We start from the raw sequence: 16,896 nt of genomic DNA, 5'->3' as shown, positions 1-16,896 counted from the left end.
TAGTGTACAAAAACTCTTTCATATTACTCCCTTTCCTCTCCTGTCGTTTGTGCTATTATCATATGCATTACATCTTTATGTATTCTAAATCTACCAACATTTTAATAATTATTGTTTTACGTACATGTCTTTTAAGTCAGTAGTGAGAAGGAAAGAAAAATATGTTTACATTGTATTTTATGTTTTCCTATATAATTACTTTTACTGGTGCTCTATTTCTTTGTGTGGATTCGAGTTACAATTTCTCTTTAGCCTGACAAACTTCCTTTTTTTAATTTCTTATAAGGCTGGTCTGATAGCAGTTAGTTCTCCTAAGCTTTCCCCCCTCTCCCAAGAATGTCTTTTTTTGTAGAGCCTTCATTTTTTAAGGGCTATTTTGCTAGTTATAAGATTATTTTTTAATAATAGTATTACTGAGATATAAATCATGTAACATATGATTAACTCATTTAAAGTGTTCAATGGTTTTTAGTATATTCACAGAGTTGTACAATCATCACTGCCATCAATTTTAGAACATTTTCTTTGCCCCCCAAAGAAACCCTGTACCCTTTGGAGTCACTCCCCATCCCTCCCTCTGGCTCCACCAGCCCCAGGCAACTACTAATCTATTTTATGTCTCTATGGATTTTCCTGTTCTGGACATTTTATATAAAAATGAAGTTATGCCATAGGTGCTGTTTAGTAACTGCCTTCTTTCACTTATTATTTTCAAGATTCATCCATGTTGTAGCATGTATCAGTACTTCATTTCTTTTTATTGCTGAGTAATATTTCTTGTTTGGATACACTGTGCTTTGTTTATCCATTTATCAGTTATTGAGCATTTGGGTTGTTTCTACTTTTAGGCTATTGTGAATAATGGTGTTATAATGAGTCATGGATGAGTTTTTATGTTGACACAGACTTTCACTTCTCTTGGGTATATATGTAGGAGTGGAATTGCTGAGTCATATGATAACTCTATGTTTAACCTTTTGAAGAACTGCCAAACTGTTTTCCAAAGTGGCTGCACCATTGTACATACCCACCAGCAGTGTATGAGGCTCCCTATTTCTCCACATCCTCACCAATACTTGTCATTATATGTCTTTTTTATTATAGCAACATCCGTGTTTATAAATAGTATTTCTTGATATTTTGTAATAGATTTAGACATTTAAAAATTTGAAATATACTATTGTTTTACTGATTTTTTTGTTTTGTGAATTCTGAACTTAAAAAATACTGATATTAAAACATATTCCAGTATTAAGCAAAGAAGGATCCCAAATCTCATTTTTGTCCTGATTATTGCAATAAATAATTGCAGTTTCTTATAAAACCTCACGTGACTATCTACAGGGCTTAAAACTAGGGAACTAGGTAAAGCTTTTTTACTACTTGTGTATTCTGTCTACAAAAATAATGAGAACTGTGTAATTTGTCCCTTCTTTGTACTGACTTGGAAAGATTAAAGCTAGAGTTTTTCTTAGTCATGAACTCTTACAAAACTCTTTAACTTTTATTTTTACCTTGTGTGTTGTGGATATTGCTTTTATACCTGTAAATTTAGTTGCACCCTTTCAGAAGGAAATAAGGTATAAAAACAGTATATAGATAAATATTTAGCCAAGTACCCTTGATCTGCACAGTAATCCCAAGGCAGTAGTTAGGGTAAATATTTCCAACTGTATATATAATGAAAGTGAGGCAATGAAAAGTGATTTACTTATAGTCAGAGGCTTAGAAGTGGCAGAGCTGTTGTCAGAACACAGATCTTTGAAAGTCTCCCATTTCAGTTCTTTATACTACACCATCAACATTCCATCACTGTGGGTTTTTTAAATGTTTATTTATTTTTAAATGAGAGAGAGGGAGTGCGAGAGGGGCAAAGGGAGAGGGGGACAAAGAATCCACAGTGGGCTCCGGGCTGACAGCCCAATGCAGGGCTGGAACTCATGAACCAAAGTGTGAGATCATGACCTGGGCTGAAGTTGGACACTCAACTGACTGAGTCACCAAGGTGCCCCTCCATCACTGTGTTTAAGACAGACCCTTTCAACCATTTGGAAAGTATTCCAAAGAAGCTCCTGCAGAACTAACAATTAAATGCGATATATCCCCGTGGTTAGATGTTCAACTAATATACCATTGCAATGTTTGAGATAATTTTAAATGTTCCTTAATTCAATCTCTACAATGGTCTTCCTCTGTATGATAGAAAAGAGCTTTTTTTAATCATTCAGTGATGATTTGTGATTATATTTATTACTAAATTGAGATTATTAATTTGTTGCTAATGTTAAAAAAGATAGTGTAAAACATAAAAATCTAGTATTTGTTTGAAAATATGGGTCATGGTATCCGATATCTGTAGTTAGCATTACTAAGAACAGGGAGAAATATTTCCAAACAGCTCCAATGTAGAGTAATTTATAGGCAGTTACTTTATATTTCATTGCATTATATTTTATAGTCATAGAAGAGAATTATTTGGCTATATGAAATTTATGCATTCTCAAGGAAAGAAAATGAATTACAGAGACAATAGAAATGCATTTGGTATTCATTACTGATGAAACTGACTAGAATTTAGGTTTTAGTGTCAGATACAAGGTGAGAACACCATTAGCTAAAGACTATATTGATCATTGGGTGATTTCTGGGAATTTAAATTCATCTATTAAGTTGAACAAATAAATTATATGTGTTTTCCAGACCTGTGTGACAGTTACAAAAACAGTCTAACCATGAATAGGAAATTATAATAAATTTTCTAAATGCTTTAAAAGAACTCTCTCCTATCCTCACTCTATCTCCACTTCTAGGCTGGAATATTGTGGACACTTGCCAAATTTGGTCCAAGAAATAAGGTCATCACTATGAATTAATAAGCATCACAAAAATGACTGAATTTTCCATGTGCTACATGGCACGATCCTGTAGTTAAGTAAGTGTTGGTTTTCTAGAATGGTAAGAAACCTTAGAAATTGCAGTTTGCCTTAGTCATTTTACAGGTGCAAGAAATAAAGATGAGGCAAAGGGATTTCCCCCAAATCTCATAAGTTCATGGCAGAGTGGGGACTATACCAAACTGATTCTTGATTGAAGGCTATTTCCGCAATACCATGATACTTCAAGTCAAAGTTTAAAATGCATTTGATTTGCAGCTTTGTTTAAACTTTGGGATAAAAAGTGAGCATTATATTACCTAAAATAGCAAAAAGTTTTGGTGAATTCACATTATTAGATTATAGCTGACTAGAAACCAAATACAATAGTAATGTTACCATCAAAGCATATTATGGATAGATTATTAAAAGCAAGTGTAATGATGACAATCTTCAGGTTCTCTAGGATTTTTTAAGAATCACAGTGCTGCTGTTACATATATTAGGGTCACTAAAATTACTTTCCAGAGGAATTTTTGAAACTAAACTAAATTACTAAGATAATTACTTACACGCAGAGGAAAGGAACAAATGTCTGGAAGAGGAGCAAAAGAAGTTTAATGACTCTTTTTCAAAAAAAAAAATTTCATTGCCCCCTAAAATGTGCTGAACATTAACTTCATGACTTGAATATTACAGACGAAGAAAGGGAAGATGTAGAAATCCACCTAATTTTGGAATCACGGTTTGAGTTTTGGAAGATGGTTTGATCTTGTAATCTTTTTCGCTGGTCCTTTCTTGGCATTTACTATCTTCTGATTGGTTGGATTACATCCTCCTATTTTGACATGATTCTCTTTCATTCTATGAAGTTTATCCATCTGTTGCCTCTTAGAAACTTTGTGTGAGCCAGAGATCTGAGACATTTCAGCTAGGCAGGTACGGCATTCATCCCTGGTTTTGTGATAAGCCTTTGACTCTCGTTCTAATTTAAGGGCACAATTTTTCACTTGAATTTCAAGGCTCCCTTTTTCTTTTTCTAACTGTTTAAATAACGTATTTAAGGATTCCACTGACATTTGCTCATAGATACGAATAGATGATAGTCTATCTGAAGGATTTCCACGGAGTTTTTCCAATTTCTCTTTGAGAGTAGCAATTTGCTTTTCTAGATGATCATTCAGTTCAAGTTGGGCTTCATAACGTGCTTTACATTCACCACTTTTATTGTCAGTATTGAGTTTGGCTTCTAGGTCCACTATCTCCTGTCTTAATTCAAGTATCGAGATCAGTACTAAGTCTCTCATATGGATTTCTTCCATTAACTCCAGTTTAAGGCGGTCAATGTCCATACTTTTGAAGTTATCACCTCTTTTGTCCTCCATGGTGTGAGATCAGAGAACTCCCACACCCTTCCCTTCAGCACAGCTTATAGCAGAAGACCTGAAGATATACCCAGAAGCTGGGGAGAAGAAAGTGTTGTTATGAGCTGTTGCTCATGGTGAGTTGACTCCTAGAATTCTTAGTTGACAGTTTTCTCCCCCAGAACTTTGAATATGTCATAACACTACCTTCTTATCTCCATTGTTTCTGGTGGGAAATCAGCTGTTAATCTCATTGTGGTTCCTTTGTATATCATATGTAATTTTCTTTTTGCTTTTTTCATATTTTTCTCTTTGGCTTTGACTTTCAACAATTTGACAATGATCTTTCTAGCTATAAATACCTTTCAATTTGTTCTACTCAGAATTCATTGAACGTGGATGTAGATTGGATGTAGAGAGTTAACTTGGATGTGTAGATTAGTGTTTTTCATCACATTTATGAAATTTTCACTCATTTTTTTCCTTTTCTCTTCTGGAACTCCCCTTATGCATATGTGATGTGTTTAGTTGTATCCCACAGGCCTTCAAGTTTCTTCAGCTTTCTTCATACTTTTTTACATTTTGTTCTTTTGACTGGATAGTGTCTATTGACCTACTGTTGAGTTTGCCGATTCTTTCTTCTATCAGCTCAAATGTGCTGTTGAGCTCCTTGAGTGAATTTTTCATTTCAGTTGTACCTTTGAACTCCAGAATTTTTATTCATTTCTTTTTTATCATTCATATCTCATGATTTAAAAAAATGTTTATTTATTTATTGAGAGAGAGAGAGAGGGAGGGGCAGAGTGAGAGGGAGAGAGAGTATCTCAAGTTGCTGACAGCACAGAGTCTGATGCAGGGCTTGATCTCACAAACCGTGAGACTTGAGTTGAAATCAAGAGTTGGATGCTCAACTGTCTGAGTCACCCAGGCGTCCCTTATATCTCCTTATTAATAATGTTCCTGTTGTGATGAGTTGTTGTCATCACACATTCCTTTAATTCTTTAAACGTATTTTCTTTGGGGTGCCTGGGTGGCTCAGTCGGTTGAGTGTCCGGCTTTAGCTCAGGTCATTATCTCTTGGTTTGTGGGTTTGAGCCCCGCAGTCAGGCTCTATACTGACAGCTAGCTCAGAGCCTGGAGCCTGTCTTCAGATTCTGTGTCTCCCTCTCTGTCTCTGATCCTCCCCTGCTCATGCTGTCTGTCTGTCTGTCTGTCTCTCTCTCTCAAAAATAAAACATTAAAAAAATTAAAATTAAACATATTTTCTTTGAGGTCTTTGATGAACATACTAAAATCGCTTATTTGAAGTCTTTATGTAGTAAATCTATCATGGAGGCCCTCTTGCGGACAATTTATATAAGCTGTTGTTGTTTTTTTTTTTTCCTGTTTGGGCTATACCTTGTTTCTATGTTGTTTTATTTTTATTTTTTATAATGCACTGTGTTTTTTTGGGTTTCTTCGGTGATGTACTTGGACTAATTATGTAGTGTCTATTTCCCCTGCAGTGTGTGACAACTGGAATCTTTGCTCAGTTTTTTTTTCTTCTTAAAACTCTTGTTCTTATTTTTAAGCCTGGCCACTTGGTTCAACCTTGGGTCATCATAGCTTAGTGATCAGTCAGTTATTTGCCAAATATTTTTCTTAAACACTTTGAGCCAACAAAGTTTCTACCCTTTTCCTAGGGAATCTGTGCATGTGGTGGTATACTCATTCTAAGTTCAGGCAGTTTACAAGTCTTCTCTGATTTTTACTTTCTTCCTGTATAGGGCCAAAGGTCAGCCATTTCTTTTTTTTTTTTAATTTTTAATTTTTTTATTTATTTTTGAGAGACAGAGATAGCGTGAACAAGGGAGGGTCAGAGAGAGAGGGAGATACAGAATCTGAAGCAGGCTCCAGGCTCTGAGCTAGCTGTCAGCACAGAGCCCGACGCGGGGCTCAAACCCACCAACTGTGAGATCATGACCTGAGCCGAAGCTGGATGTTTAACTGACTGAGCCACCCAGGCGCCCCCAGCCATTTCTGATCTCTCCTGAGCATGTATGCAGCCCTTTGTATGCACACAGGCTTTCAGATCCTCCAGAATATAAAACCAATTCTGTCTAATATTCATATACTTATCCCGACATATTTTTTGTTATTGCTTGCATGGTGTTTTGTTTTGCCATATGTTGTTTATTTTTAACCATTTTATATCCTTACATTTAAAATGTGCCTCTTGAAAGCAGTGTATAGTTGATTTTTTTTATATAGTTGGATTCTTTCTTTTGTTTTTAAAGTGAATTCTATGCCCAATGTGGGGTTTAAACTCACAACCCAGTGATCAAGAGTCTTGCGCTCTCCTGCCTTAGTCAGCCAGGCACCCTGGACTGTTTCTTTAATTGAAACATTAATCTAATAATATTTAATGTAATTATTAACATATTTAGGTTTATATCTGGCATTTTTCTGTTTCCTAATTGTTATATCTGCTTTTTGTTTTCTTCTTTTTTTTCCTTTCTTGTCTAATTTTGGATTTATGAAGTTTAGGTAAAGCATTTATTTTAGAACACTTTTAGGGGCGCCTGGGTGGCTCAGTTAGTTAAGCGTCTGACTTCAGCTCAGGTCATGATCTCATGGTTCGTGGGTTTGAGCCCCGTGTTGGGATCTGTGCTGACAGCGAGCTCAGAGCCTGGAGCCTGCTTCGGATTCAGTGTCTCCCTTTCTCTCTGACCCTCCCCTACTTGTTCTGTCTCTCAAAAATAAATAAAAAACATTAAAAAATTAATAGAACACTTTTAATTTACAAAAAATTTGCAAAGATAATACAGAAAGTTCCTGTAAACCCCTCACCCAGGTTCAATTTCCCCTAATTTCAAATTTTCCCTAATGTTATCTTTTGTTGTAATAGGAAACCAATAGTTCACATCATTATTAACTAAACTTCAGATTTTATTTGGATTTCAATAGCCCAGATAGTCAGGATCCAATCTACCATACCACATTGCATTTGGTCTGTTCTGCTTTGTGACAGTTTCTTAGTCTTTGTTTTTCATGACTTTCACAGTTTTGAACAGATTTTTGTCGGGTATTTTGTAGAATGTCCTTCAATTTGGGTTTGTCTGATATTTTCTCATTATTAGTTAGGTTGTTGGATTTTGAGAACGTGTACCATGGAGATGAAGCGTCTTTCTCATCACATCATATCAGAGGGTACATGCTACCAACATGACTTATCACTGGTCATGTTACCCTTGATTAAGATAGTGTCTGCCAGGTTCTTCACTATAAAGTTACTATATTTTCCTCTTCCCATAATCTATCCTTTAGAAGTCAACCACTAAGTATGATGTGTCTTTTTTATTCTATTTTTCATCTTCTAGTTTACTAGTAATTAATTCTCTTATTATTCTTTTAGTTGTTCGCCTAAAAATTACAACATGTGGTTTTGACCAGAACATACCTGCAATTACCACTTTAATTACTGCTTAATGTAAAGACCCTTCAATTCTTCAACTCAATTTATTCCTTTATAAATTGAGCTATTGTTGTGTGCTGTTAATGTCATGAATTTTAATTCATCATGTTCCTTTAAACCTAATAAGACATTAAAAATATTTTGAAATAAACCTACAGATAAGCTTTAAGTATAGTATAAAGAACTTCTTTGCCTGAACCTTTTACGAGTGAGTAACACATAATGCTTTATCATTTCAAAATATTTCCATGTGTATTGCCTAAAAAACAAAGGGTATTTTCTTAAAAACTCCAATATAAATGTCAAATCAGAAAATTAACATTGATATATTGCTATTATTCAATACTCAGATACCCATTCAAGTTTTGCCAACTTGCCAATAATGTACTTTATAGTCAAAGAATCTAATTCAGAATGAAGCATTGCATTTGGTGGTCATGTCTGCTTAGTGTTCTTTAATCTATGATAGTTACTCTGTCTTTCCTTGACTTTCAACACATTGACATTTAAAGAATACTGCCCAGTTATTTAGTAAAATTCCTATAACTTGTGTTTGTCTTGTGTTTCCTCATGGGTATATTTGGTTTATAAGTTTTTGGCAGGAATACCACAGAAGTGATGTTTTGTTCCTTCATTGCATTAAGTTAGTGTCTTCCAGGCTTCTCCACTATAGGGTGATTCTTTTTCCCTTTACAAATAATAAGTATTTTGTGGACAGGTACTTTGAAACTGTAATATCTATATATCTGTATATCTATATCTAACTCTAGTTCCTCATCATACATTTCATTCATTCACATCAGTATGGACTCATAATTTCCTACTTTATTCAATGGGTTTTAATCTATTACTATCATTATTTACTATGATGCTCAGATTTAGCCAATGGGAGCCCTTTTAGGTTGGCTTCTATGTCCTTTTGATATTTTCCCCATTATTCTTTGAGCACTTCTTACTTTTAGGGACAAAAATATGGCTCAAGATTCTCTTATACTTTCTGTGCCCCATTCCTAGCATTAATCCTTTCTCCATGAATCTCCAGTTCCTTTTAGAGGGGAATGGTATTTAGAAACCAAGATCTGTACACTAGGTGTGCTCATGGTTATTAAGGTTATTATGGACTGAATGTTTTTGTCAGCACAAAATTCATATGTTGAAGCACTAACTCCCAGTGTGATGGTATTTGGGGATGAGGCCTTTAGGAGTTAATCTGGTTTATATGAGGTCATGAGGATAGAGGATCAGTGCCCTTACAAGAAGAAGAAAGGACCAGAGCTCTCTCCGCCATATGAGTGTACAGTGAGAAGGTGGTCATCTGCAAACCAGGAAAAGGCTTCTCACCAGAACCTGACCATGCTGGCACCCTGATCTCAGATTCCTAGCCTTCATAACTTTGAGTAGTAAGTTTCTGCTGTTTAAGCCCCCCAGTCTATGGCATTTTGTTATAGTGATCTGGGAGAAGACAAGGGTGCTGCTGCTCCCAGGCCCTCTCAGTAAATTAAAAGGGGGGAAACCTGTCTCTTATTTTTCTTAATATAATTCTTCTATATGGAATAAATCTTCTATAGCTGTAATTCTCCACTATGTCATTTAATTTCATTGATATAGTAATTATAATTATTTTAAAATCTATGCCTGAGAAATCTAATATTTGGATCTTCTGTGGCTCTGTATTATTGCATATTTTTCTCTTGATTTTCAGTCAGTGGTTATCTTTTTTCATGCTTTATGGTTAGTCATTGAATGTTTGGCACCATATAAAGAGTTAAGAAGACAATTTGAGGTGCTGGTTCATGCTATCTTCCTCGAGAAAGGATTTCTTTTTTACTCTGGCAAGCGCTCAGAGTAGGGATAGATAATTTAATCTGCTTACAGATTGAAACTGGACTTCCATTTTTATGAAGATTGATCTTTTTCCCATTCTTTCTTACTCCTGGGTTGTGATTCTTTGGGAGATTCAACTTAAATTCTGTAGTGTTTACCAGGGCTGCTCCTTGATGGACACTCAACTCCATTTTCCTTCTCTCAGTATCTTGAGACTTTTGAAAACTCTTCTCAGCTTCTCAGACTCTCAGGCACTATTTCCTATATTGTTTTCTTGCTAAGGTTCTTAGTTTCTCAATCCATAGTTTTTACATTGCCAAATGCCTTAAAAACAAAAATGCAGCCATATGTCTGACTTATATCTCTCCTCCATCCCTCCCCTCTCCAGAATCTTGGCTTCTCTCAATTTCTTGCTGCCTTGATGGCCCTTCAATATGACTAAAAATGTTTTTTATGTGTTCAGCTTTTATAATTGTTGTCAATGGGATGGTTAGTCTGAAAAAAGTTAGTCTGCCATTGACAAAGGCAGACATTGATTTACACTCATCAAAGGTCACTCTGGCTGTTGCGTGAAGAGTCAAGAGGGGGTGAAAATGGAAATAGGGAGAGTTAAGAGGGGGTGAGAATGGAAATAGAGAGACAAAATAGGAGGATTGGTAAAATGATGGCTTGGATAAGTGTGAAAATAGAGATGTGGAAAAATAGACAGGTTGGGAGAGGGAAATATAGAACACTAATGTCTTCATCTTACAAAGTGGGAGAAACTACCTATGGTTGATCAAACAAGAAATGTACGTTTATGCATATTATTTAAAGTAGAAAAAGATAACCATTAGGGAAATAAAAATAATGTTGAAACTACATTGGAAAGGATGGATGGGAAGTGGGATGGTGAAGTGAGCTTAATACTTATCTTTCATAGCATTATTTAATAGACAATGTCAAGCAATAGAGAGGGATAGGGCACCTGGGTGGCTCAGTCAGTTGAGTGTCTGACTCTTGACTTTGGCTCTGAGAAAATCAAGAGAACTGTACTGATTTTCAGTTAGTAGTCATCTTTTTGCATGCTTTATGATCTCATGGTTGGTGGGTTTGAACCTTCAGTCAGGCTCTTTCCTGACAGCATGAAGCCTGCTTGGGTTTCTCTCTCTCTTCTCCTCTCTCTGCCCTTCCCCAGCTTTTGTGCTCTCTCTCTTAAAATAAATAAATAAACTTAAAAATATATAGAGGAAGGGGACCAATTTGAAGAATTTTGAGGAGGTAAAATTTGTAGAGTTTGCTGATGATCCGATTTGATGAATAAGGGAGAAGGAGAAGGCAAAGCAGATCTGCAGATTTTCTAGCTTGAGTGTTGTGTTGATGTGGTATTACAACTGAAGTAAAGAATACAGAGAAAGGGCACTTGGGTGGTTGCGTTGATTGAGTGTCAGACTCTTAATTTCAGCTCAAGTCATGGTCCCAGGCTCTTGGGCTCGAGCCCCATGTCAGGCTCTGCGCTGAGCTTAAGATTCTCTCTCTCCCTCTGCACCTCTCCCTTACTCGTGTTCTCTTTCTCTTAAAAACAACCAACCAACCAGAAGACCCAAGAAAGAATACAGAGAAGCAGCTGGATCAAGAGAAAAGATGATAAATTCAGTTTTAGTTGTATGCAGTACATTGTGGTTGAGATGTATAGTAGGTACACACATGTGGGCAAAAGTTCTTAATATAATAAAACAAAAAAAGAGTAATTAACAATAAAATTGCAGCAAAAAATCTGGTCTCTTTGAAATTTAAAATGACTACTCTATAAACTCTTGAGTCAAAGTGGAAATGAAACAAATAAATTGTTTATGAATATATGATAGTTATAGCAAAAAAAGAACACATGCTGATGTTGTTATAAATGTCTTTACTTAGCAGACATAAATGTCTTTACTTAGTACTCTGCTATAGATTGAATGCTTTTTGGCCCCTACAGATTTGTATGTTGCAACCTAACCCCCGCAGTGATGATATTTAGAAGGTGGGACCTTTGGGAGGTTCTTAGGTTATGTGGGTGAAGTTCTCATGAATAAGACTAGTGCTCTTATTAAAGGGACCTCAGAGAGCTCCTGTGCCCCTTCCACCATGTTGGCCATGTGAGGACACAGCGAGAAGACTTTGGCTGTCTAGGAAGCAGTTTTTCATCGGACATCAAATATGCTGGTGCTGTGATCTTGAACTTTTCAGGCTTCAGAACTGTGAGAAATCAATGTTTGTTGCTTATAAATCTCCTTACCCCAGGTAATGGTATTTTGTTGTAGCAGCATGAACAGACTAAGACAATTTCATTGATAACTACTGTCAGGATTCTGGTACATCACGTGGACAGATGAGATGAGCCTTACCCATTTTGTGGTGCTAAGTGAGGCCTGTGTTTGCATGGCAGTGCCATACATTTCATTTTGTCTTGTATTCATTTATAAGTGAATGAGAACTCTCTGCCCCAATACAATATAAATTGGCTTCGTATTCTAATAGAATTTAGGAATGTTGATATGCTCAAACTATGGTATCCCAATGTTTCCATAGTAACTAATGCACACCGGGGAGGAAAAGATTGAGAATGAATGAGAATTGCATTTTTACAAAATAAGTGAGGGGTGAAGAGGCTTTAGACATGTGATTACCTCTTGTTTAGGAATATGAAGATATTCATCTCTTTAGTAATGGGGTTATAAAAGTTGTAACAATGAAATTTGTCAGTAGCCATTTATATTCCATTTTTCTCTATAAGCATCAACATCAAAAGCATTTAAATGCTCTTTTGCTCAGCAATACTGCAGAGATTGAGTTAAAGGGACATGGTGACCATTCTCCTGTGAGCTTGAAATCAAGATGGGACAGGTTAAGCAATGTTTGAATTCTAGCTTGTCTGGCAGAGCTTTGCCTTAGTGGATATTGGGGGGGGGGTTGAGATTCAAAGCATCCTATTCAATCCTGTGGAATTTGTTTGCTGTCATGCAAGACTTTACTAAAATCTTAATGCTCTCTTGGTTAGAGAATGCTAGTACAGACTGCTGCTGTTCTTCCTTTCCTATCCCACCAGCTGATTTTTCCCATTCTTCCCTAACACCCTTTTCCCTACTGCCCTAAATGCATTCTATGCACCATCCCCACTAATTCCAAAACAACTGGTTTGTTTTGCCTTTTGGCCAGTTCTAGATGTTTGTATACATGTGGGTGAACACACTTCTGCATATATCTTTGATAACATGCTAATTTACTAAAATATAAAACAATCTGTTTTACTGTTAATTCAGTTGTTATGGACTGAATGTTTCCCCATTCATGTGTCGAAGCATTAACCTCCAATGTGACTGTATTGGAGATAGAGCCTATAAGGAGGTAATAAAGGTTAAGTGGGGTCATAAGGGTGGAGGAGAGCCCTTACCAGAAACTGAATTGGCTGGCAACTTGATTTGAGACTTCTAGCCTCCAGAACTGTGAGAAAATCAATTTCTGTGTTTAAGCTATTTAGTCTATGTATTTTGTTATGGCGGCCTTAGCAGACAAATGTCCGTGTACATGCACAAACAATGAAGCTGTTACCATATAGAAACAGACTTTGTAAGGGTGGAGAGATGCCTTTTTTAATCTTAGAATAACAGAAATTAAATTTTTACAGGTAAATATAATCACCAATGGGATGTCTATACAACCCAGAACAGAAACACACAGAATACAAGGACAGAGGTATACTGAATATCTCCAGGTAGATAGATCGCCTGCCTTAGATGATTCAGATGACTAGATGATTAGCTTGCCTGATTCCTTCTTCATTTAGAAGAGGGGTTAAGAACCACATTTTTAAAACATGCTCATGTCACCTTTTGAAAATTAGTCTTCAGTTTAGCTGCTGTACAGATTAATTCAGAGATTAGAAGCAAAATGTGATGGGAGGTACCAGGAGGGTTAGGTTCATCAATGAGAATTAAAGTCCATTTCCTGGGGTGGCCAGGGGAAGGTACAGCAGAATGATGACCATTTACTTGGATGGCCAGAGGTCTGCTAGACGTCCTTAAATTCAGAAGGGTCTTACAGGTCATATATTTTTTTAAAAGGAGTAGATCTTCATACTAGAGGCTCAGTCAAGACAAGGGACATTTCCATGTTTTTGTTTTGTTTCAAGCTTGTGATATTTGATATTATAGTCACTGGGGAAATGAGGAGAATTTGAAGAAATGGAGTTCTCAATATTAAAGCATTTTTTCTTCCCAAAGGATTTGGTATTCTTCATTATTATATCCAAACTAAAGGCAGAAAACTATTCATTCCTGGATAAAATGGTCTTCTCTTGTCATCAAGAACACAGAGTGCTTAAAATTCCTGGTCAATCAATTATGTATTACATTAAAATGTAAATAAAATTTTGTCAGTGCAGTTCCTTCAGACCTCCAATTATCTTTAAAAGTGTTGCTTTGGGGAGGTATGAGAACACTATAGTTTAGGTCAATTTTCTTCTGCCTATTTTCATGCAATTTAAAGACAATCGTATCAATAAGGAACATATCATTACATCCAATTTCTTTTTCTCAGTGTGGGATTCAGAGTCTAACATATTGCCAGAATATATATGTAATATTTCAGTTTTGAATATGAAAAAACATAATATTTTTGCATCCATTTGTAGCTGGGTAGAACTTTGGCCTAAGATACAAATACTGTAGTTTTGTACAGTATGCTGATATAAAAATTAATTAATATTTTCTGTATTGCTAATATATGCATCTGGAGTAAAATTCCAAAGTTATGAAAGAATATATACTGAAAATTAGGTCTCTCTCCCACCTTTGTCTCTAAGTTCTCCAGCTTCCATTTCTGAAGGCAACCACTGTTACCAGGCTCTTGTGTTTGTTTCCTTCTACCGATATTTCACAGCGCACTGATTCTGGAACAGGACAGTTCCCCTTCCATAGCAGGCTCCCAGTACCTGGCAGCATGAAAGCATTGCTCTTTGAGGTCAAAACCAATGTTCTGAGCAATAGCATGGAATAGTGACTGCCTTTGATTCTTTTCACACTTCTTCTTAGAGATAATGTTTCCAAAGCAGATCACCAGAAATTTGTCTACACCACCTCTAACTGGACATAATACTAGCACAGACACATTTATCATGAATACATAGCATTTTAAACACCAAACAGATCTATACATTAAATAGTTGCTTAGTTGTGAGTGTGAAAATGTAGGTGCTTTTGGTAGGATGTTGAGCAAGGAGGGGGTTCTGTTTTATGCAAGATGGAACCAGTGAGAAATTATTCACTCTTTTCCAAAGAATGGAGAAGATTTAATGAGAGAGGTAAAAGAAGAAAGAAATCTTGGCTGGAAGGTGCAGAAAAGGCATTAGCCTAAGTTGTGTTCTGGGAAAAATCTTGGAATTGGGGTTTGGGATAAAAGAAAGAAGGGAGTGTCCTGTGTTGATTAGTGGAGGGCAGAGGCAATGAATTAGACTGCAGGAAGAGACAATGCAGTGAGAGTGAGGTAATACAGGATGAATGAATGCCATTTGCATTTGTATATATTGAAGGTTTGTATAGGGATCTGTGGACCGAAGTCAGTCAGTCCTTCTATATTTACTGTGCTTCCCATGTTCCTAGCACTGCCATCAGAACTACCACTCTGTCCAGAATTTTTCTCTAACAAAGGCACCAAAGAATAGATTATGACATAGTATGGTAGTTTTCCTATATTATGTGCTTGTCAGAGGCTAATTCTATTTACTAAACAGCCATAACTTTCTTTAATGACTTGTTATGGCTCTATCATCCTCACAATTATGTAAAAGGATTTCTTAGTCTTGCCACTATTGACATTTTGTGGGGTTCTGCTCTGTACACTGGAAGATATTTAGCAGCATCCCAGGCCTTGACCCGCCTGATGCTGATCGCACTCTCCCTAGATTTGAGAACCAAAAATGTCTAGACATTGCCAAATGTCCCTTAGAGGGTAAAATTGTCCTGGATTGAGAACCAGTAATATAAAACCTCATGAACCTATAATCTTTTGTTCTATAAAACTGCTTTTTAAGAATTAATATTTGGGGTGCCTGGGTGGCACAGTTACTTAAGCGTCCAACTCTTGATTTCGGCTCAGGTCATGATCTCAGTTTGTAAGGTTGAGCCCCATGTCAGGCTCTGTGGTTAGAGCATAGAACCTGCTTGGGATTCTGTCTCTCCCTCTCTCTGTCCCTCTTCTGCCCCCCTCTCTCAAAATAAATAAATAAACTTTAAAAAATGAAGTAACGTTTAAGAATGTTTACCAAAGTCATTATGCTAAGTGAAATAAGTCAGGCAGAGAAAGGCAGATCACATATGATTTCACTTATATGTGGAATTTGAGAGACTTAACAGATGACCATAGGGGAAGGGAAAGATACAAACAGAGAGGGAGGCAAAGAACAAAGTGAGGGTTGATGGCGGTGGGGGGTTGGGGACTGGGCAATATGAGTGAGGGGCATTGAGGAAGGCAAATGTTGGGATAAGCCCCGGGTGTTGTATGTAAGTGATGAATCATCGGAATCTACTCCTGAAGCCAAAATTACAATGTATGTGAGCTAACTTGACAATAAATAGAATAAATAAATAAATAAAGTCGAAGACAGAGATGAAATACAGTAAAGTATATGAACAATGTTCCAGAGACTGGAAGGGTGAATATCCCATCCAAGAGCTATGATAGTTCCACCTAGGGCAAAAGTCAAATTCCTATGAAATGAGCACACATTTTCCCTTTGGGTGCAGAATTTGGGGGAGTGATATGCTGAAATTGTCTTGTTTCCTTAGAAGAAGCTATGGTCTGACAACAAGGAAAGAGATATTATCCTTGTAAGCCTCAACTTTAGCTAACTTTTATTGATTTAAAAAAAATAAACATTTTTTAAAAATAAAAGACTGTTTACCAAAGTAATATATTCATGTAGATAAAAGGTAAACAGTACCAAAGGACTTACTTATAATGGACCCAGCACGCTTCCGCTGCGCTACTCTGCTGACTTACTTATAATAAAGCAATTATCTCCTGCCTAACTCCTCCTCACCTGTATTCCCATCCCTGAGGTCTACCACTTTCTTTTTTTCTGGTTTTGTTTTTTATTTTTAACATTCGTGAGGGTTTTTTAATTTATATTATTTTTTTAAAATAGTTTATTGTCAGATTGGTTTCCATACAACATCCAGTGCTCTTCACCACAGAAGCCCTCCTCCATCACCACCACCTCTTTTACCCCCGCCCCCTTCCCCTTCAACTCTCAGTTCATTTTCAGCATTCAATAGTCTCTCAAGTTTTGCATCCTTCTCTCTCCCCAACTCTCTTTCCCTCTTCCCCTCCCCCTGGTCCTCCATTAGGTTTCTCCTGTTCT

The 16,896-nt window shown here is 36.5% G+C and overlaps 1 protein-coding gene across 1 annotated transcript; it reads right to left on the bottom strand.

Annotated features, from left to right (window-relative positions):
• Positions 1 to 3,503: 3,503 nt before the first annotated feature.
• CCDC169 (coiled-coil domain containing 169) lies at positions 3,504 to 4,348 on the bottom strand. Its single transcript, XM_029930956.1, has one exon. The coding sequence runs from the start codon at positions 4,256 to 4,258 to the stop codon at positions 3,614 to 3,616; it is 645 nt and encodes a 214-aa protein (XP_029786816.1). The 5' UTR covers positions 4,259 to 4,348; the 3' UTR covers positions 3,504 to 3,613.
• Between the last annotated feature and the right edge of the window lie 12,548 nt (positions 4,349 to 16,896).

The sequence above is a fragment of the Suricata suricatta genome, chromosome X (assembly GCF_006229205.1).
Source record: "Suricata suricatta isolate VVHF042 chromosome X, meerkat_22Aug2017_6uvM2_HiC, whole genome shotgun sequence".
Classification (NCBI taxonomy): domain Eukaryota; kingdom Metazoa; phylum Chordata; class Mammalia; order Carnivora; family Herpestidae; genus Suricata; species Suricata suricatta.
The sequence above is the reverse complement of the archived record's forward strand: the minus strand, read 5'-3'. Positions and strand labels throughout refer to the sequence as shown.